General features: G+C 35.9%; 1 protein-coding gene across 5 annotated transcripts in view; it reads left to right on the forward strand.

Annotated features, from left to right (window-relative positions):
* The window catches only part of LOC136036418 (solute carrier family 35 member F3-like), a 183,027-nt gene that overhangs the window by 46,211 nt on the left and 110,027 nt on the right, over positions 1 to 26,789 (forward strand). For all 5 annotated transcript variants that reach the window (XM_065718638.1, XM_065718637.1, XM_065718639.1 and 2 more), the window contains exons 4-5: positions 15,793 to 15,866; positions 23,316 to 23,471. In XM_065718638.1, the coding sequence (XP_065574710.1) occupies positions 15,793 to 15,866; positions 23,316 to 23,471 (230 nt within the window). The remainder of the gene's footprint in view (positions 1 to 15,792; positions 15,867 to 23,315; positions 23,472 to 26,789) is intronic.

Below are 26,789 nucleotides of genomic sequence, written 5' to 3' on the forward strand. Positions count from 1 at the left end.
ACTATGCGTCTTAAATTAGGAATAATTTAGGATAAAAGTTTACAATATACTTCCCAGAAGCAGGGGCTTAGCTCCAGTATTTTTATTGGTTGGAAGAGGGGTCTACATTTGGAGAGTCAACGGGTAAGAGCTATAGTAAGCTGTTCTCTTAATTATTGGGGGTAACTTCAAGCCCTCACCCCCCAAACCACGCCACTTCCCAGAAGAATTGTCTTGGATAGCTTAGGTTGAACAATATCAGGGGCCTACATAATATAATTCTAGGCATGAAAAATACCGTTTGATCTCATTGTTAAAGGCTTAAGATAGTTTGGTCACGTTTTACGGATGAAATTACATAATTGTGTTTTTTAGTTATCAAGCTGTTTTTTGGTCGGTATAGTACCTAAGTCATATAGAATTTCTAAATGAGTGCCACTAGATGGTAATTCTATCTCATATCCAACCAAAATATAGTTCTGTTTTCAAGTAAACAAAGAAATGAACAATTACATGGCAACAATTTAAAGAAACTATTAGTAAACACTTGGTTAAATTTTGAAAGGCTATACCAAAAATTAATTAAATTTTTGTTTATCAGAATGAAGTATTGAGCTAGGCTATACTGTATTTTATTTGTTGCTCAGGAGATTTGAATGAATTTCTCAGAAGTTTTCATGGGCAATTATTCTAAGTAAATTTATAAATAGTTGATCTCCATTCAAAGAGATTATAGTTCACATTAGTCAACACTTCCAAAACATTTCCCTATTAGATTCTACTGCAGTATCCAGAATCCTTTAGTAGTCTACAGCCTAGGTTTCAAAGTAAAACAAAAACGAAAAATTCTAAAGTATGTAATTTTTATGACATCATTTGTATAATAATTCGTTACCGAAAAAAGCAGTTTTTTGTTAAAAATTGCATTTCTACTTCATACAATCACTTTTGACTTTTGAACAGGGCACTGAAGCTTTCAATTCCCAATCCAATGAGCCTCCTCTCAAGGTTCTACGGTCACCTCCTTCTATACAAAGCGGCCAGGGGGGGGATCTACATCATCTCCTATACAAAGGGGGTGGTGGGGAAAGCAAATAAATAATATACAGAAGCCACATTGCTCTTTGTCAAATGTCCCCAACTGGGCTTGGTTTCCCATAGGTCTTAGAATGGAATCTTAGATTTATACTTTTTCTTAAACATAAATTTTAGGAGGGGCACCACAATGAAAATGAGAAAGTGGGATACGAATATGATTGTAAGGGAAGAGTCAAATATTCAAAGGATCTGATTGACTGGCTAAATATACCCTATAGCTATTCACTAATCAGTGAAAACAAGATACAACATGTTGGTGAGAGTTGATATACCCTATAATATACCCTATAGCTATTAATATACCTAAATATACCCTATAGCTATTCACTAATCAGTGAAAACAAGATACAACATGTTGGTGAGAGTTGATATACCCTATAATATACCCTATAGCTATTAATATACCTAAATATACCCTATAGCTATTCACTAATCAGTGAAAACAAGATACAAAATGTTGGTGAGAGTTGATATTTCATTAAATTTGACCAGTTATGGCCGCAAAATAAAACTCTGGTACTGCAGTAATTTCCCTTTTGTTTTTCTTAAGCCTTGGTGTATTATCGTCAAAATCTTGGGAGAGGGGGAAAGTTGAAGCCAATTTTCCCAAATGAAGTGAAAGGGACAATGAAAACTGAAGAATGAGCCATTTAGTACCAAAGGCAAAGATATACTAAACAAAACTGTCCCGTTTCCGTAGACGTTTGAATCATGCAGGCATCTTAGTTTTGACAAGACTTTTGAAGAAATTGAATTTTAACTGGGAAGCACAGTGGGGTCTAGGTTGCAGTACCCCCACCCCTACTCCATAGAAAATTACACCCCTGTCCTTAAGGAGAATCTTAACTAGTCAATAATAGAAAAGATATAATAAAAACATTAGGGTTTGAAAGATTTCCCTAGAGACTGATTTCTGAATTTTTCCAGCTTAAAGAATACCGATAGCGGTCCCATTTTCCGATAGGACAACATATTACAATGTCTATCATTCTCTCAATTTAGTTACAAAGTGACATAATGATAAATCACCTTTTTAGTAATAGTTCATAACTAGTTGGGTTTGCTATTTTACCGTATATAATAGTTTACCATACATATTACTTTACCATACATTTGACTGCCAGACATATTTAATATGGTTTCTGAATTCAAATTTTTAGTTAGCTCATAACATTTTTTATAAGACAGTGATCAAATGACTCATGCCTCTCGTGAAAAATAAATTGAAATCCCTAAGAAGGACTTATCAACATTAATGACCGTTTATTCAAAATTAATTCAACGTTTATTCAAAATTTTTGAAAGGCAGAGGGTAATGTAGAAGAGCACGTGAATTTGCTACTGAAAAATTAAGTTCTATAATCCTTGTACAACATACAACAGCATCCAAAAAACTTTATTGGAAGAGTTTGGGTGGACGAGGCCTAAGGTTTTGTCCTTGTGTGAGTCTGATTGAATAAATCCTTAAATTAACCGGATTTTAACAAGGTGCAACAAGTCCTTTTTGGTATCAAAATGTGGAAGTGAGGCAAGGCGCGCGTCAACCCAAATAATAGACTTATCTATCAACAAATGAAATGACATTTTTTATACAATCCTAAAAAGGGTTTATGCTAGATTTGCCTCTCACTCGCTCGGACGATCTGGCTTGGATCTTCAGACAAATAGCTACCTTTATCAGCCTCGTATGTACTTCTGAAATCTTCGACCTTTTTTGCTTCGTCTATCAAGAGTTTAGCTGCTTCACCCTTCTGGTTATCAGGATACCACTTCAATTTGAAGAAAGGATGACTTCCCGTGGCAATAAAATAGTCTCTTGCATGAGAGACCCACAAGTAGAGCATGTATCAAAGGCTGGCTGAATTTCGCCAAATCTTTCAGCTTTTTGAGCTTCCTTTCAAGTGATTTTATTGTAGGATAAATAAAAAAACCAAGTTTTTTGAAATGAAAGTAAGGAGCGACATTAAAACTTAAAACGAACAGAAATTACTCCGTATATGAAAGGGGCTTTTCCTGCTCGACACCCCGCTCTTTACGCTAAAGTTTTTTATTGTTTTAAAAAGTAGAGTTGCGAGAAAGAATCAAATTTTAGGGTAAGGAGCGGGGTGTCGAGGAGGAAAAGCCCCTTTCATATACGGAGTTTTTTCTGTTCGTTTTAAGTTTTAATGTCGCTCCTTACTTTCATTTCAAAAAACTTGTTTTTTATTTAATTTATGAAAGTTTTTGAATTAATGCATGTCTGATTTTGGCTCTCCGTACATAAATTATTAAAATGAAATTTGCATATTAATTCTTTTTTTGGCTAAATGGCTTTCTCTTTTTGATCAGTTTTGATCAGACGATTTTGATAAAAAGGGGTGGGGAAGGAGGCCTAGTTGCCCTCTAATTTTCCGGTTACTTAAAAAGGGAACTAGATCTTTTAATTTTTAACGAACGTTTTTATTAGTAAAAAATATACGTAACTTAAGAATTAACCTACGTAACAAACTTTTATATTCTTATATTTTTGATTATATATATGAGGGGGTTGGTCCCCTCGTTCATACCTCGCTCTTCACACTAAATCTTGTTTTGTCCCAATTCTTTAAGAATGACCCCTGAATCAGAAAGGCCGTAGAATAAATAGTTGAAATTACTTAAAGTTTTTTTTAGCATAAAGAGCGAAGTATTTTCAGAACCCCTCATATGCGTAATAATCTCTGTTCGTTTTAAGTTTTAATGCTTCTCCTTACTTTCAATTGAAAAAACTTTTACATGGTTATATTTTCATTGTTTTTTTTAATAGTAATGCTACAAAATACTGCGCCCTTTTGATTGAATTTCACTTCTCCCATGAAATATTCCTCCAAGAAAAGATCCTCCCATATAACCCCCTCCCCTGAACCCCACAACCAAACCAAAAAAATCCCCCTGATAACGTCGGTACACTTCCCAGTAACCATTACTGTATGTAAACATTGGTCAAAGTTTGTAACTTGCAGCCCCTCCCCCAGGGACTGTGGGGGGTAAGTAATCCCAAAAGACATAGTTATTATGGTTTTCGACTATGCAAAACAAAATGGCTATCTCAAAATTTTGATCCGTTGACTTTGGGAAAAAATGAGCGTGGGAGGGGGCCTAGGCTCCAATTTTTTTGGTCACTTAAAAAGGGCACTAGAACTTTTCATTTCTGTTAGAATGAGCTCTCTTGAAACACTCTAGGACCACTTGGTCGATACGATGACCCCTGGGGAAAAAAACAAATAAACAAATAAACACGCACCCGTGATTTGTCTACTGGCAAAAAATACGAAATTCCACATTTTTGTAGATGGACCTTGAAATTTTTTTCTATAGGGTTCTCTGATACGCTGAATGCGATGGTGTGATTTTCGTTAACTGTATGACCTTTAGGGGGTTTTACCACCTATTTTCCAAAATAAGGCAAATTTTCTCAGGGTCGTAACTTTTGATGACGAAGACTAAATTTGATGAAACTTATATATTTAAAATCAGCATAAAAATCAGATTCTTTTTATATATCTCTTAGCATCGAAATTCCATTTTTTAGAGTTTCGTTTACTATTGAGCCGGGTCGCTCCTTACCACAGTTCGTTACCACGAACTGTTTGATAGATAGCACCGAAGTAGCATTTTTCCTCCCCCTGAAGAATGTCCAATGCCATTGCTACTGGCTTCATAATTTTCATATATTCTTCGAGAATTTCAAAATCACGAGAAGTTAGCCTTGGTTTTTGCAAAGAATCACATACATTAGTAAGCTTTCCAAATTTGTGACAATCCATAAGACGTTTGACCCTTTCATACTTCCAGTGCCACCTGGTTACCACAGGTCTTTTAAGGTGTTGTCATATATCTCTTTCACAGCATCAGCAGCTTTTGAACTCTTATTCATGAGATCCCAAAGAGCAATATACTTCAAAAAAGCGGCTTGGTACTGTCTCTTATATGCAATATCACAGAGGACTTTATCAGCATCGGTGGATCCAAGCAAGTTAAGTGTGTGGCTGACACACCTAAAGTGAAGGAATTTGGAAATACTTGGGGTCGTCATGAGAATCGAGTATCTCTTCAGCGTTAGTAAAAGAGAATTAGTAATTCTGACCTGCTTTTTCTTCATTTTCTTCATTACTGTCTTGAATATCTTCATCAGAAACCATCGGATAGTCCCTGAATGCCTTACTAAAGTTAGAGGCGCTATCGGTCACAATCCATCGTTCCTTTTTATCAACTGCAATTTTGTACCTGGCAAATACGCCATTCAGTTGTTCAGCAATTCTGTCATAAGTGTGTGAGCCCTTGAACCGGGAACAAGCAAGGGCATAAAATTTCCATTTCAAATCCTCGTTGAAATGTCTGTGAGCAAGTGTGCAGTCATTCCCAAGTAGCTTTTGTTGTTGGCAGACCAAATGTGTGTAGTTGGTGAGTTCAGAATCACGAACCATATCTTTCTCTACTTCAAAAACTTAGCTTCAATTTGCACAGCTAAAGCCTTTCTTCCTGGAACCTTTGCATAAGGTGCAAGACCTGTTATCAGATTTTTGAAAGACGGCTTCTCAACAGTGTACAGGGGGTCGCATCTCGTCCACAATGTAGTCCAATGCCAAAGAATTCACTGTTGACTGTGTCAGTTTCAACGATCTTGCAGCAAAGAGATCACCCTTAACTTTTTTAGAAGGTGAGCTATAATCAGGGCCAGTATTATCTTCAGCTTCAGACGACCCCGAAAATGAGCCTATAAGTTCACTAGCCTCTTTGCTACTCGATATCCTTTTGTTCTTACTGTTTATCACATTTAGCACAAAAAATTTCCGTGTAATATATATGGTAGTTCCGCCGTGATAGTGTCCTTTTTTGAAATTTCACGCCGGGCCAGGAGCTGCTGTTCTCAAAGACTAAAATCCATTCATCCACTAATATATAGGCAGTTCAATTCATCGCATCGCCCAGCGTCATGCCGGTATATTTTTTCTGTGTCATGAAGAGAGTACTTGACTACTTAAGTACCGTTGATTACTTCAATTTTTTACTTAAAAATAACTATTAAGTACTTTACAAAGTTTTTACTTAAGTAGAGTACAAGTACTCAGATTTCTACTTAAGTACTTTTACTTAAGTATTTCCCAACACTGCTCAGAATGATCCTGGTTGCCCGTTTTTGGATTGACTCCAGTTTCTGCATTAAATAGGTGGTTCTTAATACTGACAGTTGTACGTAGCACAGGTATAACCGTAGAAGACTGTGAGCGTTGCACCCAAAGCGACACATTTTTTGAAAGGGTTCGCAGGGATGCGTTTGCTTTACGGGTCACACTGTTAATATGGGTAGTAAAGGTGCAATACCATGAGAAAATGACACCTAGTATTTTCACCTGACTCACAACAGGGAAAGGAACTTCAGGGGGGACGAAGTCTCTCTTTAGTGGGTTCAGTCTAAGTATTTTTGGCTTAACAGAGTTAATAATCAATTTTGTATCAGAGCACTGTGAACTTAGTACATCTAAAGTGATTTCGGGGAATTTTTTGGTGGAGACATTGCCATGAAGAAGATAGGCGAGTAAAACCGACAAATCGTCGACAAATTTGTATTTGTCGTTATGTTCTACCAGCAAGTAGTTGATGATGGTAATAAACGTTATTCCTGCCAGTTCCATACCTTGCAGGGCACTGCAGGCAATTTTACTCTACTCTGAGTCACAGTCCTCTTCGTGTAAAGAAAAAATATTTTGCTGTTTTTCAGACGGAACATCGAGCAAAATGAACCACGTTTGGGGTTTAGCACCCATTCGTTTCAGATTTAGGCAGGCTACTAGGTGTAATAGGAGACTAAAAGCTTTGCGAAAGTCGATGTCTGCTAGGTCGACGAAACAGCCTTGCTTCTCAAGCCATTACAGGATCTGATCGTATGTTCTGACTAGGCATATAGACGTCCTACATTTTGGGAGTCTGCTATATTGATATTTGTCGATATTCTGTCTTATTTGCTCTAGTAGTCACCGCAAGATGAATTATTCTGTCATTTTTGCTAGGCATGGTGTTTGGGAGATTGGTCTTAAATTATCACACGACTTGGGCGGGTTCACTTTGGGAATTGCTCGGATGTGGGATTTCACAGCTTTGCAGGGATTTCACTGGGAAAGGAGAGACATTTGTCTTTACTTTCCTGATTTCACTATACACCTCAAATCCACTGAGCGCTATTATGCCTTCGTTGGGGCAATCATCAAGAAGTGAGGCTTTCTCCTGGGGGGGAGGGGGTAATGGCTGAAAAAGTTGTAAAAATGGAGGTGAGAAATGCACTAGTGTCATTAGAACCCAGTATTCGCCAATTATCGTCAGATATCTTGACATTGGTTTTCGAGACATTTCCACTCATCAAATTGACCAAGCGATGACACTTTGCAGGTTCGGTGTTGAACAGGGGGTCAACTTTTTCACGACCCTACTTGCGTTTTGCATTTCTGATCATGTATACTATTAGGTTTCTTTTGGTCACTTCTTGATTTCTCTTGCCGCTCGAGTAAAGGCGGCTGCGTTCACGGATCAGGACCTCAATAGTGGGCGTTTAACCTCAGTCTTTGTTGGATATATCTCAAGGTACTTTGAGTACAAGTTTTCAGTGAAAGCACACACCCGTTGCTCAAGAGAAACGTCCGTTGAAACCTCTGGGAAGTCATTTTCGGCAATCCAGTGGCCTTATTCACGGATTGCAGAGTCGGTTATTGGTCTAGTAGTGATCTGTGAAAGCTTGGTTTTTTCACAGAACTCTTGGCTTTGAAAAAAGAGGATGTAGTGATCAGACAAGCCGACTGGATTCAGATCGAGGGTACTGTCAGACGAGTGAGTGGGAATGTTCGCAATCTGATTAAGAGAAAGACAGGAGGTTAGCCAAGCTTTCTTTGTCTGGTTAAAATCACCAGTAATTATAAAAGCAGGACTGTTATATCGGCTTCCAAGTGCATCAATCGTTGTTTGGATGTAGGAAACTAGGCCACGCCTATTTTTTGTGCTTTCAGGGTAATATACAGATGATGTTATCACGCATGAAAAATGACGAGACGAGTCCGTGATTTTACGCATTACCCATATAACCTCATGATCTGGATTTGTGAGTTCAGGTTGGAGTTTACGCGAAATGTCTTTCCTCACATAGATTCTTACACCACCACCGAGCCTATTGTTATCTCGACTATTTCGAGTAATTAGAAATGAGTTGGATCCAGCAACCCGTCCTGTAGTCTCATCGAGGTTCCAAATTGTCGTCACAGTAGCAACAGCTATGTTGCTGCTGCGAAGCAGAACTTTGAAGTCTTCCATCTTGCTAAAAAGGGATCGACAGTTAGCTAAAAGGAAGTTAGGCATAGTGGACCTATGGGACACTATCAGCCTAAGAACAGGTGGGCTGTCCTGGATGTGGCAGCTGTACTTTATCGATCGCATATTTCGAGTTAAAACCAAAGAGGAGGAAACAATTTACTCGAAGAGTTTCAAACCACTGAATTTTCTATCAATTTAATGTTTTTGCCTGTCTTCAGCAGGAATCAGATGTCATCACAGGAGACAATGAACCTAATAAGGAACCTAATAAGGAATATTTCTAATGCTTTAATAACTCAATTACATATTAGCTAAGAGTTTCTAACCAAAATAGCTATATATCTTTCCTAGAATTATGTATATTCAATCAGGAGTGCCACTTGATGGGGGATTCCCGCTCTCCAGATTTTAAAAAATCTCTGTTTTAGTATTTGTACTGAAAGAACAGAAAACTATATATATATATTATATATAAATAAGTTGTCTGTGTGTGTGTGTGTCGAGTGACGTCATGTTTGTCGACTGACAAACTTACAGACCGGGACATCGGGACACAAATGAGACAACCGGGACATAGGGAATATAAATGACGACCGGGCCACTCAAAGAGAAAGCGACCGGGACACAAGGAATGTTCGATTAGCAATCACCATCAGCAAAGCACCGGGACACAAATGACGACCGGGACACAGGGAATATAAATGACGACCAGGACACTCAAAGAGAAATTACAGACCGAGACACCGGAACAGAAATGACGACCGGGACAAAAATGATGACCGGGACACCGGGACACAGGGAATATAAATGACGACCGCGACACACAAAGAGAAATTACAGACTGGGACACCGGGACACATATGACGACCGGGACACAGGGAAACAACAACAACGGGGACGCCGGGGGGCACAGGGGGTATATAAATGACGACGGGGACACAGGGAATGCTCGATTAGCAATCACCATCAACAAAGCTCAAGGGTAATCATTAGAATAATGAGGTATAGATCTGAATACAGATTGTTTTTCCCATGGACAATTATATGTTGCATGTTCAAGAGTCGGTAAACCTGACAATCTATTTATATGCACAGACAATGGGACAGCCAATAATGTTGTATATTCGCAAGTTTTACGTAGTTAAATATATATATATATATATATATATATATATATATATATATATATATATATATATATATATATATCAATTCAATTCAATTTATTTATAACCCATCTACAAAAAGTGGGCGGAACGCCCTTAAGATGGAGTAATAAGAGAAAAAAGAGTACAAATAAATACAAATCAACACAAATCAAACGATTAAATAAGTAATGCTGACCATGGGTGAGGCACTAACGAGATAGAAGAACGAAAATCATGAAGCCTTTTATCAATAATAGATGTAGGAGAAACTAGGCGGAATTTGTTCACTAAGTAACTATTTCTAGTCCAAGGAGGGTAACTGAGAAGGAATTTAGCATAATGAAAATATACTCTACGAACAGATAGTTTCTGAGGTTCACTAAAAAACTGCCAAACCGGACAAAGAGAAAGGAGATGAGGTACAACTAGGCTATTATAAATTTTCGCAAGATTTAATTTATCAATATGTTTAATATTAGATGCAATTGAAGCATAAACAATTCTCAGTTTTTTCTTCAAAAGTTCAAGGGATAAATTCACAGTTTCTTTCATATTTTTTCCAATAGGCATTCCAATGTAAACTAATTTTTGAGAAAGGGGGACATGAACATTAGCTAAAGATAAAAAAATAGGGCCATTTGTCTCTTTAAAATTGAAAGCTACAACAGCAGTTTTATCAACATTGAAAGAAAGCCCAATATTTTGATATTCATTATAAAGCTGATTAAACGCGTTTTCACATCCACTAAAAGTACGACTTAGATTCAAAACGTCGTCTGCAAAAGTTATTAAAGACAAGTTAAATCCACGGTGAATACAACTAAAATTAACAGAATTTTGGGCATTTAAAACAGAGTTATTAAATAAAGAAGGTGAGGTAAGGCCACCTTGACGGACTCCTTTCAAAATATCAAAAAGGGAAGATCCCCCCTTTAACTTCGCCTTAAGGTGATGGTACATATACAGAAGGCACTTCACTATACAAAAATTTACCCCTCTTTTATACGCTTCAAATAAATCTTGGGAAAAAATGCAAGAGTCGAAAGCACAAAGGATAATATGGGATCTACTTCTTTCTGCATCAGCAAGAACATTCATTAAAGCAAAAAGGGCATGCTCCCGGCTAATACCTTTTTGGTAACCAAACTGGTGGGGTGGGTCATAATATTTAGAAACAATTTCATCCAAAATAACTGACTCAAACAATTTAAAAATAGTACAAGAAACTTTTATAGGTCGGAACGAATCACACGAAGTAAAATCCTTTTTGCCTTTTTTCGGGATAGGGGTTATTTGACCAACTGTAAATTGATAAGGAACAGCTCCGTTTTCAATAGACATTTGAAAAAGTAATAAATGATTAAAAAGAAGAGCACTTGCATAATCAAAATGTCTGGCAGTAATTCCATCAAGTCCCGCGGAATTTCTTTTCTTTAGTTTTTGACAATAAAACGATACATCACTTGGCTTAATAATAAATGTCGAAGGATCGTGTTTCTTCAGACAAGCACTTAATTCTTTTTCAAATTTTGACTCAAGAGCAGGATCGGGAGAAGAAAACTCGTGCTTATAATAATTTATCCACTCAGGCTCAGGAATATTATTTGCACTAATGTGTTCACAAGGGCGTTCAAATTTTTTCCAGAGCTTCGAAGGGTTCTCTGCAATTTTATGAGCGTTTTTCTCAATAAGATCAACCTTATGTTTTCTTAACACTTTAGCAAAAAAACGTTTAGAACGTAGCCGCAGACCATTTATAGTCCCAGACTTAGGCCTGCCGCAATCCCTCCAAATATTCAGCCAAATTTAGAAGACTCGCACGCAGAAATAAGGGAAGGGTTTTTTGACCAGCCCTGAACTTGAGAGCCTTTCCTAATACGCTTGCATGGGACAGCTGAAGCTTCAGCACAATTTAATGCATGGTTAATTTCAGCTAGATAGGTGGTAAGTCCGATGGCTATTTCTTTTTCACTAAGGCCAGAGCGCGTGCACAACAAATGAAAGGACACCTTTATTTTATTTAATATTCTGTCACATTCAAAACGAAACATCTCGCGGTTAACTTCTTTCCAGTCTTTTATATAAAACCACTTTTTATCTGGCTGTTTAGGGGCATGAAATGAAGCATTTATTTTCAACTTTATTGGAAGGTGATCCGAATAAAAGCCATCACAAATTACATCGACAGTTTCACAGGGGAAAGATGCAATAAAATGATCAAGGTTAGAAGTCGCTGACAGGACACCAATAAACGTGAAAGTTTCTGTTTTGTCAGCAATTGAGTAGGAAGGGGGGAGGGAATTCAGAAGGAGTTGGGTTCTTGGCGATGAACTGTCTGTTAAGTCACAATTAAAGTCTCTCGCAATCAAAACTCGAGCATTTGGACGCTTAGAAACTCCCTTCACAAAACTCGCTAGCTTTTTGCAAGCATTTATGAATTTATTCTCTGATTGCGAAGAGCAGTAATTAGTTGGCAGGTAAACGTTTATACAGATTAGGTCCGAAAATTCGGCAGCAATGAAATGGTCATTCGACTCAAGGAGATTGACGGGAAATTGTGAAATAATAGCTAATCCGCCTGAAGGTCGGCCACAGCTCTTATTCATTTTCGCTGGGTGAAATAAAAGATAAGAATTCTGTGAAATGCTGAGTAAATTTTTCCTTTCATGAGACAAAAAATGTTCTTGCAGAAAAATTATTTCATTTGTACCTAAAAGTTCAGAGAGGACTAGGCCTTTGTCAACCACTTTGCCATTGATATTCCATGATAAGAGACTTAAGGCTCGAGCCATTATGCTGACTTAACTTTACTTAAAAGTCCTTGGGCGACTGGACATTTGAAGCTGTAACAGGGATGATCCTGTGATTTGCACAATGCACACTTCTTTGACAAGGAGATGTTTTGGAGCTTGAATGACCATGGTCACCGCAGACTGCGCAAATAGCTTCATTTTTGCAGCTACTGGATTATATGTCCGTAAGCTTGACACTTGAAACATCTTACCGGGAGGGAGAGATACTCAGCCACTTTGATCCTCTCATAATCTATGACTGGGGGATTTTTTATGGCATTCATAAGATCAACTTTGGTTTCAAATTTCAATCGAAACGAGCGGGTGTTGCCAATTTGTCTTGAACTGACACATTTAGGAATCAGCTACAATGGCGCGTAACTAATATGGCGCATAACGACTTACGCGCGGGGGGGAGCCTGGGGGGCTGGGGCGCGAAGCACCCCCACCAACTAGGTGTTGGGGTGGCGCGAAGCGCCATCCCAACAGCTAATTAAAAATAAAACAGGAACACCTCCCCCCATCCATTTACATTTCGAAGAAGAGCTTTTTTGTTTTCTTCATTTAAAAACAAAATCCGTGCCCCTTCCCTAACATTTTTGCTATTTAGCACCCTTGCTTCACAACAAGTGTCCTCATGATTCGAAGGACTGTGGAAAGAAGATGGGAGAAACATCCTAAAAAATTTTATATACTTGTAAGTCATTCTCATCAAATAAATGAAAAAACAAATCTCAGTTTTAATTCTAGCTATTGTGGTATTCTACATCTAGAGTCTACATCTGTCTACATCTTGTCTATATCTTGAGGTTAAATGAAGTCAAACTAGAAGTTTGACTTCATTTTGATTTAATTTCCTAAAGGCTTCATTTATCTGAGTTGATCCTATTCCTAATAACTATTGGACGAAACAACTTAGTTTCTTTCCGCAATCTTAATCATTAGTGTATTGATTGAATCCTGTCAATATTTCCCTGTTCGTTTACAAAAAGTCAAAGTATCCTTTGACGCGTCACGGTTCATTGCTACGATACCAAATCTATTTACAAGACACATGAGATGAAATTCTTTTCAGAAATTCTACTGAATTCTTCCATTTCTGAATTCTAGAGAACTTTTTATCCAAAAAACAAGTGTTGCCTTTTCTAATTATTGAATCTTCTCATGATATAAAAATGTGTACAAAAAAAAAACAAAGTTAAAAATAAATTAATGGTGTTAATAAAATTCATAAAAAGTTTAAAAATCCATACTGTTTTTGTACTGCTACATTATTGACCATTAGAGTTTGTTGAAAATAAAAAATTACGAAGTCATATTAAATATACACTTTATGCCGATTAATTGAAAGGAAAAAAGTCAGGATTATTTTTATAAGAAAAATATGCATATGATAATAACGAAACTTTATATTGTAGTTTCTTTTCACCACTTTTAATAAACAACGGAAGAGATTACATTTAGCATTGATAATATTTTCAAGAAAAATGAAAGTGACGCATTTCCCTTTTTTGACGGGAACGATTTTCTGTTTGTGTCCTTTTGAGTAGGATAAAATAAGGTTATAATTTCCACGTGGTGAAATAGTTGGCTTTAATTTAGCACATACTACAAGAAATTACGTTTTTTTTGTTGACGGTTTTGCTCCTTTTTAATTTTTGTCCGAAGTTTCAAAATGCATTGGTTTTAGAAGGGAGATTTTGTACCATTTTTGGATTTCTTTCACGCGAAAACACAAACATCCATAAAATTGTCGAGGAATTTTTTTTTTGCCAGTTTCAATTTTGTACTAAAGTTGTTTAAAAGTTGTCCTACAGTTAAAAGTTTTCCATTTTTTTCTTTCCACAAATTTTTATTTTTGCAAGTGAAAGCACATGTTTTGTCAAGGTTTTCAAATTTTTTTCAAGATATTTCACTTTTTTTCTTTTTTCGTAAAGTTTTTTCTTTCGAAATTTACTTTTTACGTTTCATTCTTTTTCGATAGAGAGTTTGCTACGATTTTCATGTACTTTGTCTGATGAAATCACAGATTTTCAGTATTTTGTGGTTTTTATTTAGTTACAATTTTGTAATAAGGTTTTCAAACATCTTTGATTTTTGTTCGAAAGCTTCCGTGATTTTTCAAAATCTTTTCCCAATTATGTTCGAGCAATTGCGTTTTTTTTTTCAATTTTTATTCAACTAAATATGTCTTTAAATTTTTTTCGATGTATTTTCATTTTGTAAATATAGCTAAACTCCTGCTTGTAGTAACTTTTGTTCTTGGTAAGTTTGACTTGAATATTCAATTATATATTAATCGTTTTAAGATTTACTTTGTCATCTATATTAGTATATTTTATCTTTGGGCTTCATGCATTCTTTAACTATAATTTAAAGTTATTTGAGTTTGACGAAATACTATAAAACTTTATTTCTGCTGGTCTCAAGTTTGATTTAGCTCTTTAATTTTCTTTAAAAACTTCTTTTCTGGAAAGTCTCTTTCAAATTTATCCCTTAAGTGACACAGAAATATTGTTACATAAAGAAATGTATTATTCATGAAATTTTGAATATTCTGAAGGAAATGAAGAGATTTCAAAGTGCGTTATTAAAGAATTTCAAGCAATCCTTGGTAAGGATGCGTAAGTAAAGAGCGACATGGCTCAATAGTAACATAATCTCGTTATATTTAAAGAATCAGCTTATTATGTTGGTTCTAAATACATAAAATTCATTAAGTTTGATGTTACTATTCTGAGAATAGTAACATCAAAGGCTAAAAGTCTGAGAAAATTTTACTGATTTTTGAAAAGAGGATAAGCACTCCCTAAATGTCAAGAACTTCCCTCTCACACTGCAACCACGACAAACCTGTACGGTCACAACTGGAAATTTATGTGATATACAGTCCGTGGAATAGAGAATATGGAGTTCATGACCTCTCCACTGATATATTTATCGAGTGTTTCAACTATTTTGAGTGAAATGAATGTCTCAAATTTTCATCAGATGTCCTGGGGGCTAGCAGGGTTGGGTAGCAAACCACGCAAGGAAAGAGACTGGTTTCCTTCAAAGAACCTTACAGGGTAAAAAGCGCTGAAACTCTAAATTTTTGATCAAACTAGCCCCTCAAAATTTTTAATAGCCACCACTTCCGTACAAAGTAGCCAAACAAATCACAGAAAACAATCTTACATGGAAGGCTCTTTACTTACTTTACATTAGCTATTCATTGTCAATGATTTTGCTATATTTGGACATTATCTTCGCTAGCTTTGCCCTCCAGCCTTCCATCTAGTTTGGTAGATATACATCGCATGTAAAATGCTCCTTTTCTCTGTTGGAAATTTTTCCAACACACAGAATATTGACTTGGCCATTTCAATTGCAGCTTGTCATAAAGTTTTTTGTCACTATATTTGTGTACTATTTATAGTTTGAATAATTGTTTATTAATTTCTTGTTCATTTATTTAGGTGAAGATATCGAAGAAGGAAGTACTGTGGCCACAAAACTGCGAAAAAAATGCATCACGAGGAAACCGTTAAAGGTGAGAGAAATTTTCAAACTTGAAGTAATTTTCTCTTTACTGTATTTAATTCAGTATCAGCCGATTAGTCGAATATTCTGTGGTATCAGTCGAAAATATTACATTAGCTGCCATCAGTTTCTAAGGGACTTCTGTCCGGGCAGCCACATATGCAGAAATTAAGATACAAAATGAATGAAGTAAGGAGGTCTTACGAGCATAATTTTTCAGTATTGTATTTGCAGTTTTTTTCAGATTTGCTCCAATAGGCATATCCAGTAAATAATACTCGTAACAAAAGGAACTTTGGTTTAAGATGTACTTTTAAAGATCTGGTTCCTTTGTATTTAAAAGATTGAACAGCTGTCTTAAAAATGATAAAATTCAAGACTATATGATCATATTACTCTTAGAGACGCTCAAAAAGTCGAGGATCATCTTTAGAAAGTGCAATAAATGTTCGTTTTAAGTTATAATCTTACTCCTTACTTTCAGTTGAAAAACTTGTTTTTATTAGTTAATGGTGCCTCAAATGAACAAACTCAGCTTGATAACAAATCTACATTTACACATTAAAAATAAATTTGAATATTAACCTAGTTTTTCGAATGGACTGCATAACTATTTGGACGTAAATGAACTGCAATGTACCCTTGTGGATATTGAATAGGTAAAGTTGAATATATAACTTTTCTGATACTCTGAAAAAAAAAATTAGCTATCTAAGAATTTTTATTCTATTTTTGGCCCTCCTCGGGCTAAAATTGCTATTGATCACCACAAGATAGTAGAAATCACCACTTTTCTGGAGTGTGAACTTTCGTGCACTGAAAGGGACACTTAAAATTTGAGTTTCGGATCAAGCTTTGAGCTTCTGTGTCAAGAAAAACGGGCTTTAGTGACGGAAAAAAAGTATTAAACCATACAATAGCATGTTTTGTAGTAAAAAAATTTTCTGGGACTGACTTTGCTTGGACTCACAGCCGTACAAGTGAAACCTAAGCCTAATAGGCTTGGCCGCTTGTAGTCGAAAGGTGGAACATCATGTCATAGGATTGACAGATGACCAACAAGTCCTCTGGACTCGCAGGCGAACAATGAAAACTATAGTTTTCCAAGTATTTGGTTAAATGACACGGGTAAACGGCGGCAGTAAGTTTGACTCTTATTGGACAAATGCTTTTTTGTTAGCTAGAACGGCACACCCGCCTAGAGTCTCAGACAGGCTGACCAAAGGTTTAGAATTGACAAAGGATTGTTAGATTGCCTGGAATGAGAAGAGGTAAACAAGTCACGCCTGCCTTTGGTCTTAGGTAGGTTGACTAAGCATTTAGAATTGACACAGGACCGTTAATTTGTGTAGAATGACAAGCAAACAAGCGTCCAAAGCTAAATTGGGCCCCAATTTAGTGTCCAATTTAGTGTCCAATTTAGTGTCCAATTTAGTGTCTCCCCAATGAGTGTCAGGCAAGGCGATTGCTTCAATTCATAAGCTTATACATTTGCACTAATAAGACATTTACTCCCCCCTCCACTTACATAAAGATCAACCACTTTTCCCTCATATTAGCTGATGCATAATTATGCAGCATTGTACATTATTCTGAAGTCTTAAGTGAATAAACTTGTTTTCCTTGAATCAACTTAAAATATGTGATTCTCTTTCAGAATCCTAAAACCCCTGGAAGCACACAACCATTTGTGAATAAAAAATCTCAGCTGGAGCCTTTATTTTGATGTCTTTTTTTATTTCATACTCTAGTAGGTAAAGGGTTAAAAACTAAGCATGAGGGTTATCTAATATATTGAATTTTGCGGTTAGCTGTCATAAAGATCACTTCCCTTATTTTCACATAATTTTTTATAGTTAATCTTGAACTTCGGGAATTTTCCGTGTTTGTAGTCACTATTAACTGAATGTTCTTTTGATTTACTTATAACTATCAGAAATCCATTTTTACAGCATCAGTTAGAGAGGATTTAACATGAGCCTCTCTTTACTTAGTCCTTTCCCACGAACTGGGTATTTTTAATCTTCATTTAACTGAGTTGATCCGGGTTAAATTTTTTTCCTCGTGGTTCATTCAAAGGCAAATGCTTCATGCGTATTATGTAATGTAAAAATATGCGCTGCACATTGTAGTGCATTGCGTCTAAACTGATTAAATAAAAAAAACTAATTTTTTTAGCTGAAAGTAAGGAGCGACATTAAAACTTAAAACGAACAGAAATTACTCCGTATATGAAATGAGTTGTCCCCTCCGCAATTAGTCGCTCTTTACGCTAAAGCTTTTAATTGTTTTCAAAAGTAGAATTGTGGCAGAGTCAAACTTTAGCGTAAAGAGCGAGGGATTGTGGAGGGGACAACTCATTTCATATACGGAGTAATTTCTGTTCGTTTTAAGTTTTAATGTCGCTCCTTACTTTCAGCTAAAAAAATTAGTTTTTTTTATTTAATTTCTGAACTTTTTTTAATTAATGCATGTTTGGTTTTGGCTCTCCGCACATAAATTATTAAAATGAAATTTGTATATTAATTCTTTTTTTGGCTAAATGGCTTTCTCTTAGTTTTGATCAGAAGATTTTGAGAAATAAGGGGTGGAGAAGGAGGCCTAGTTGCACTCCAATTTTTCGGTTACTTAAAGAGGCAACTAGAACTTTTAATTTTTAACGAACTTTTTTATTAGTAAAAATATACGTAACTTGAGAATTAACTTACGTAACAAACTTTCATAACCTTATATTTTTATTATGTATACGAGGGGGTTTGTACCCTCGTTAATGCCTCGCTCTTTATACTAAATCGTAAGTTTTGTCCAAATTCTTTAAGAATGACCCTTGAATCAGAAAGGCCGTAGAATAAATAGTTGAAATTACTAAAAATACTTTAGCATAAAGAGCAAGGTATTTATCTCCTCCTAAATACCTCGCTCTTTATGCTAAAGTATTTTTAGAACCCCTCATATGCGTAATAATCTCTGTTCGTTTTAAGTTTCACAGCTACTTCTTCCTTTCATTTGAAAAAAACGTTTTCGTTTCCCCTATGACAGATTCCTCCAAGGAAAGATCCTCCAACATAGCCCCCTCTCCTCAGCCCCACCCCCAAACAAAATAAAATCCCCCTGAAAACGTCTGTAGCCTTCCCAATAACCATTACTATATGTAAACAATGGTCAAAGTTTTTAACTTGCAGCCCCTCCCCCAGTGATTGTGGGGGAGTTAGTCATCCCCAAAGACATAGTTATTATGGTTTTCGACTATGTTGAACAAAATGGCTATCTCAAAATTTTGATCCGTTGACTTTGGGAAAAAAATGAGCGTGGGAGGGGGCCTAGATGCCCTCCTATTTTTTTGGTCACTTAAAAAGGGCACTAGAACTTTTCATTTCTGTTAGAATGAGCCCTCTTGCGACATTATAAGACCACTTGGTCGATACGATGACCCCTGGGGGAAAAAAAAAACAAAAAAAAACAAACAAATAAACACGCACCCGTGATTTGTCTTCTGGCAAAAAATACAAAATTCCACATTTTTGTAGATAGGAGCTTGAAACTTCTACAGTATGGTTCTCTGATACGCTAAATCTCATGGTGTCATTTTCGTTAAGATCCTACGACTTTTAGGGGGTGTTTCCCCCTATTTTCCTAAATAAGGAAAATTTTCTCAGGCTCGTAACTTTTGATGGGTACGATTAAACTTGATGAAACTTATATATTTAAAATCAGCATTAAAATACGATTCTTTTGATGTAGCTATTGATATCAAAATTCAATTTTTTAGAGTTTTGGTTACTATTGAGCCGGGTCGCTCCTTACTACAGTTCGTTACCACGAACTGTTTGATACGTTTTTATACATCAAATTTCACAAATAATAAGGCCTCTCTTATAGTGATTAAATAAAAAAAAACAAGTTTTTTTCAACTGCAAGTAAGGAGCGACATTAAAACTTAAAATGAACAGAAATTATTCATATATGAAAGGGGTTGTCCCCTCCACAACGCCTCGCTCTTTACGCTAAAGTTGGACTCTGTCACACTATTTTTTAAAACAATAAAAAAAACATTAGCGTAAAGAGCAAGGCGTTGTGGAGGGGACAGCTCCTTTCATATACGGAATAATTTCTGTTCGTCTTAAGTTTTAATGTCACTCCCATGTAATGTAAAAATATCCACTACATGCTGTAATGCATTGCGTCTAAATTGATACGTTTTTACCCATTAAATTCCACAAATAAAAAGCCTTCTCTTATAGTAGTAAAATTGAAAAGGGAAATTTAATTTTAAAATGTCAATTAACAAAATACCTAAACGTACCTTGTAAGGATCCTCATGGCTGAATAAGCCTTGGAACTGCTAACGCCAATTTGGAAAGCCAATGTTTGAACTGCAGTAGCTAAAAAAAGAAATGCATATGCTTTTTCAAACTTAGTTATATTGAATAGGTATATAACCTATTCTTATTATAAAAAATTTTGCTTGGCTGAAGGTCTGCATTATTTGCCATTTAAAAATTAAACACTATAATAAAAAATAACTAATTAGAAATAAAAAAATATTTATAATCAATTTACTGCATATGATTTATTTTTAGTAAAAATTATTTTACAGTGTTACACTCAACCTTCAATTTGGATGTAGATGATACATGAACATTTCTTCTAGCATAAGAGGATGTGAACATTTCTTCTAGCATAAGAGGATGTACTGCAATGTACTGGGATTTAACTAAAATATTTTCACACATTTAAGTGCACAAATAGTATATCCCTCTTTTTTTTTACTTATTCTGAAAAAAAGCATACTAAAATTTGAAAGGTCAACATCTTAGAAAAGTTTATTTGACCATTGGTCTGGCTTATCCTTTCTTCTGAAGTAAACACTGAATAAGAAAGCTCTCACTTCGTTAAATCCACACATTCTGATTTAAAGATTTTGAGAGGCGTTTTTATTTTAATGAGGCACACGCCAGGCACCTTGTCTCCGTTCCATTCTAAGATATACAATTTGTCTAATTGGTCAATTTTGTAAACTCCACTCATTTGTGTTTTTGTATTCGCTCCTTACGTTAAGTAGACCTTCTTCATACTTTGTTCTATAAAATCATGATTGTGCTAATGACCAAGTCATTTTGAATTACGAACCTTAGTCTATTCTATCGAAAATTCAAAAGCATGTTAAAAAAAACTGTTTTTGTAAGAATAATATTGCAAAGTTAAATGAACAGTGTTAGCCATTATGTAGGTTTGTTTTAGCTATTTACATTTATTGTACTAACTAACTTCTGAAAAAAAGAGCTAAAAACTTGTTGCAAACGATTGCGGATCGAAATAAAAATTACATCTTTAACGTCCAGACATTTGAAACCCGATAGTATCTTATTTAGCCAGTGTACGGCCAGTGTATTCCACCAGAAATGTTTCCCCTGGAAATTCTCCCCCGCGGAATATAACCACCAGCAAATCAGCCCCCGATTAATACCCTTCGCGTGGAAAATTACCCCTAAACGTAAAATTGAGAAACCAGAGAGAAATACGACCAACAAATTAATTAGAAAATAAGAAATTTTAGAATATTCTACCTATATTCCAAAGTATAAGCAGAAAATGTGACGCAGAACAAGGATCAGTAGCCTATGATCTACAGGTCACCGCAAAGTGACCTGCAGAGCGGGAGAAGTTTTTTTTAGTTTTAAAAAAATGAAAATTAAAGTTTTAAAAAGCAATATAATTATTTTCTTATCAAAAATTTTTGTCATTGGTCACTAAAACAATGTCTAAAAATGAAAGTATCAGTGACCTGAACGTTCCTTTAATTTTCACATCGTGGCTAATTTTGACCAGGAGCCAAAAAAGGTAGAACAAGGATTAGTAACCTATGATCTGCAGGTAACCGCAGGGTGAACGGCAGAAGTTTTTTAGTTTCTTAAAATGATAATCAAAGCTGATTATAGTAATATAATTATTTTTTCTGAAAATTTTCCTTGTTACTCACTAAAAGAATGTATTAAAATGAAAATATCACTGACCCAAACGTTCCTTCAATTGTTACATTGTGATTAATTTTGACTAGGAGCCAAAAATGGCTGCTGACCACTGATGCCCTATAATATTTATTTTCACGTTTTTATTTTAGTTCAATTTTTATTTTTGTGCTTTTGGGGTGAGCTGAGTTATCATATCTGGGTAAAATAATGGTTAAAACGGGACTGTGGGACATCAAGCCTTAAGGTAAGCTTATTGTATATTTCTAACTTATTCAACACAATAGATATCTCAAAATCCTGATTCGATATTATAGGGCTTAGAGGAAGGCCGGCTAGCAGCAAAGGAACCAAGGCGAGTGAAACTATCCGCAAGTAGCTTTTAACCTTGAAAAGGGAGCTAGAACTTTCAATTTACACTCGGCTATTTGAAGCGGATGGAAAAAAGTTTTTTGGCGCTTTTCTGGCCCATTTTTGGGTTACATTTTGAGAAAAAGCAACGTTTTTGTTTATTACTTTTCTACAATGGGATTGCCTTAGCCCAAGGTTTCACATAGGTTTCAGACCAATTGAAAAAAAAAATTAGTCCTTTTTGGAGCTCTCTTTTTCTGAGGAGGGACTAATTTCAAAAAGACAATTTCTTCGATTTATGTTTTGCACATTAAATTTGCCCAAGGACATACGGCTATACGTTTTAAACTGATCATGAAAATAAAGTTTTGCCGAGACAAGAAAAGAGAAATTTTTTCAAATGTAAGGATATAGGCCTATACTATAGAATACTCTACTTCATATATTCTGCCTGTATTGAAAATATCCTAAAAACTTTCTTTTTTTCTATGTTTTTTTTATGTCATACTTTCCTTGTGACTGCTCAATTTTAAACTTGGGGAGAATTTTTTCGGAGGGAATTTTCCGTGATGAGTTTTTTCTGGTGGTGAAAATTTTCTGGGGAGAATAAGCAGGAAACTAAATCATTGTAGAGAAAGGTTTAAGGGTTCATTTGAGAGCTAATTCTGTGCTTAATTAATAATATTATTAATAACCAAGTGTTGAAAAGTAGGGCAAGAGATTTGTGAAGAGAAATAGATTGTTGTATAGATTAAGAATGTTTTCATTATAGAATATCATAAGACTAAATGTGTGTGGTTTACCAAGTTTTAATACAAGTAGTAAACCGCAAACTTAGTGAAAACATAAAAAGATAAATATGCTCACTCTACTGTTAGCATCGGAATCCACCTCACTCTAATTATACAATGCAAAAATACTCACTTCGACTCATTTACCCATCGTATAATGTGCCATGACTGTCTCCAGATCAGTGATTGGCTCAGGGCTAAGGATCCGTAGTAAATATATAATGTAAGATATAAAGCGATAAGCCTTATTTTTCCAATACAAGCCAAGGGCTACAAAACTATGAAGACTTATTGACATCGTCGGACAGTTACTTAATAAACAAACTAAAAACAATATTTATGTTTTAGGTTGTACTAGGAATCGGTACCATGGCCATGATATGTGGGACATGGGTTGGCTCAACTCACCTTTTGAAGCACGGATACAATCTAGAATTTGAGTTTACAAATGTTTCTTCTGAAGAGGACATATTTTCCCCCAGGATTGTCGTGCGGAAGTCAGAGGTAGTATTTAATTAGTATTTAATTAGTATTAAATTAGTATTTAATTTATATTTAAAGACCCAGCACACTGCTTTGAAATCTGATCCCAAGCTTGTGCTATCGCTGTGGTTAAATACTCTTTCCAGATATTAACTTGGTATATGATATTACGCCAAACAGAATATCCTAAGTCCCCCCCCTAAAGCCAGGACCTTCTTACTAAATACTACCTAAAATTTGTTATGTTTTAATAAGACTGGCTGACTGCATTAAATTTCTGCAATAAGTAATGCTCACTTGCTTAGATGCTTTAGCTATACCAAAAAGAAACTTTTAGATTAGTGAATCGCTAAGTTCTAATTCGTATCAGATAAATTGATAAAAATTTGCTTTTCGACCAACAGTGAAGAGTGATGTTACGAACACAATTATGTAGTATTTGCACCACCACCCCAAACCCCCCGCGCGCGTAAGTCGTTACGCGTCATTGTAGTTGTATCCCTGTGTCCCACCTGTGAATATATATATATATATATATATATATATATATATATATATATATATATATATATATATATATATATATATATATATATATATATATATGCTGCTAAAAGAGAAAGTGAAAAAAGAAAGCGTGCCGAGGAATCACAAGAGCAACGTGAAAACAGGCTTGCGGCTTCAGGAGATAATGCCAAAAGAAAGCGTGCCGAGGAATCACAAGAGCAACGTGAAAATTATCGCATGGCATTCAGGTACAGCCCAGTCGATGATTATAGTAGATGTGTTCAAATCGGGACTATGTCTAAAATTTGTCCCTACTACAAGGCCTTGAAATTTAATGGTGAAACAATGGGAATGTGTTGCGCCTCAGGAAAAGTTAAACTTCCTCAACTGGCTGAACCCCCAGAGCCATTGAAGACTTTGCTTACTGGAACTACGTCAGCATCTAAGCGTTTTTTATCACGAAAATATAACTCATGTTTCCAAATGACGTCGTTTAGTGCCCAAATCGAAAATCAAGATCAATTTATGCCTACTTTCAAAGTAAAAGGGCAAATTTATCATAGAGCAGGGTCCCTTCTACCATTCTCAGGCGAGAATCATAAATTTTTACAATTGTACTTCATCAGTGATAGAAATTCTGAATTGAATGAACGTTGCGAAATTTCTCCCGACGTTGAAAGGACAATCGTTTCCCATTTGCAACATCTTTTCCATGACAATAATAATTTTGTGCGTCTGTTCAAAACAGCCATCGATTTGATGCCTACTGATACGCATAAAATTGTTATTTCCGCTGACAAAACGCCTCCTGGCCAACATGTGCGTAGATACAATGCTCCAACTATCGACGAAGTGGCAATCGTTATGGTCTGTGATCAGTTTTTACCTCGAGATATTATTCTTCATAAGCGAAACGCTCAGTTGGTAAGAATTGCTGAAACTCATCGATGCCACGATGCCCTACAATATCCTATCATTTTTTTGGGATGGAGCTGACGGCTATTACTTTAATATTAAATTGATAAATCCAGCCACTAACAAAGAAATGAATAAGAAATGCAGTGCAATGCATTATTATTCCTATAGACTAATGATTCGGCAGGATGAAGACAATTATATTTTAAAATGCCGTCAATTGTTTCACCAATACATCGTTGATATGTATGCAAAAATTGAATCAGAACGTTTGCTATTTATCCGTCTGAATCAGACCAAGCTCCGTTCTGAACAATACATTCATTTGCGAGATGCAGTTGTAAATGACGGTAATACCACAAACGTTGGAAGATTAACGATTTTACCTTCGTCATATGCTGGCAGTCCCCGTCATATGCATGAATATGCTCAAGATACTATTGCGTATGTTCGTCTCTATGGTCGTCCAGATTTATTTATTACATTTACATGTAGTCAATCTTGGTACGAGATACAGCAGCTTTTACTTCAAGGCCAATTGGAGGTTCAGGCAATGATGGTTACACACAATATAGAAGAAGATCTACTGAAGATAGCGGTAAAACAGCAATAATAAAGAAGCGTAACGGTACCACCATCGAAGTAGATAACCAGTGGGTTGTTCCATATTCCCCATTATTATCAAAGGCAGTGAAATGGCAGTTTTTGGCTTGCAGTCCGAAATCAGTGATATCGACGAAATCGTACAATATCAGGCTGGAAGATACATAAGCAGTAATGAAGCTGTTTGACGAATTCTTTCATTTCCGATACATGAACGTAGTCCAGCTGTTGTTCAATTAGCGGTACACTTACAGAATGGTCAACATGTTTATTTTTCGGAATCCAACGTGCAACAAAGAGCCCTGAATCCATGGATACAAAGTTAACTGCTTTCTTTTCGCTATGCAAAAATTATTCTTTTGCAAAAAAAACTGCTGTATACTGAAGTACCTTCGTATTACACGTGGAATACTAAAAATAAAGTATTTGAACGTCGAAAACTGGATAAGTACGTCGACGGCCAACCTACCATCTTCAAAGATACCACGATAGGAAGACTCTACACCATTCACCCCAATCAACATGAATGCTTCTTTCTACGCCTGCTTTTGGTGAATGTACCCGGTCCGACGTCCTTTGAGTATTTGAGAACTGTAAACGGTACTATACATGACACTTGCCGTAGTGCATGCCAAGCTCTGAATTTATTGGAGAATGACCAACACTGGGATAACTGCATCAATGACGCGTGCGAAACGTCAACTCCAAGTCAAATTCGTGCATTGTTTGGAATCATACTAACAACTTGCTCTTTTTCAGCTCCTACAGAGTTATGAGAAAAATATAAATCGAAAATGTCCGAAGATATACTCCATTGAAAACGTTTAGAGACGTCAGCTCTAGACACAACGTTGCTGCCTGGTGGAAGAACTGCTCATTCCGCTTTGAAATTGCCTCTGAATTTGCATTCTACAGAAACTCCCACGTGCAATATTTCCAAATCATCAGGGATGGGTAAAGTATTGCAGCAATGCAAACTTATTATTTGGGACGAGTGCACAATGGCACACAAAAAATCGCTCGAGGCTCTGGATCAAAGTTTGAAAGATTTGCGAGGGAATTCGAAACCCTTTGGCAGCAAATTAATATTGCTTGCGGGAGATTTCAGGCAAACATTACCTATTATACCTAGATCAACCCCTGCAGACGAAATGAATGCTTGCCATGGGCACACGTAAAGACATTAAAATTAACTACAAATAAGCTTGTCCGATTGCAAAACGATGACTCTGGTCAAACATTTGCAGATCGATTGCTTGCAATTGGAAACGGAAAGCTCCCAGTAGACTCAATTCAGGACGTATACAACTACCT

The sequence above is a fragment of the Artemia franciscana genome, chromosome 15 (assembly GCF_032884065.1).
Source record: "Artemia franciscana chromosome 15, ASM3288406v1, whole genome shotgun sequence".
Lineage (NCBI taxonomy): Eukaryota > Metazoa > Arthropoda > Branchiopoda > Anostraca > Artemiidae > Artemia > Artemia franciscana.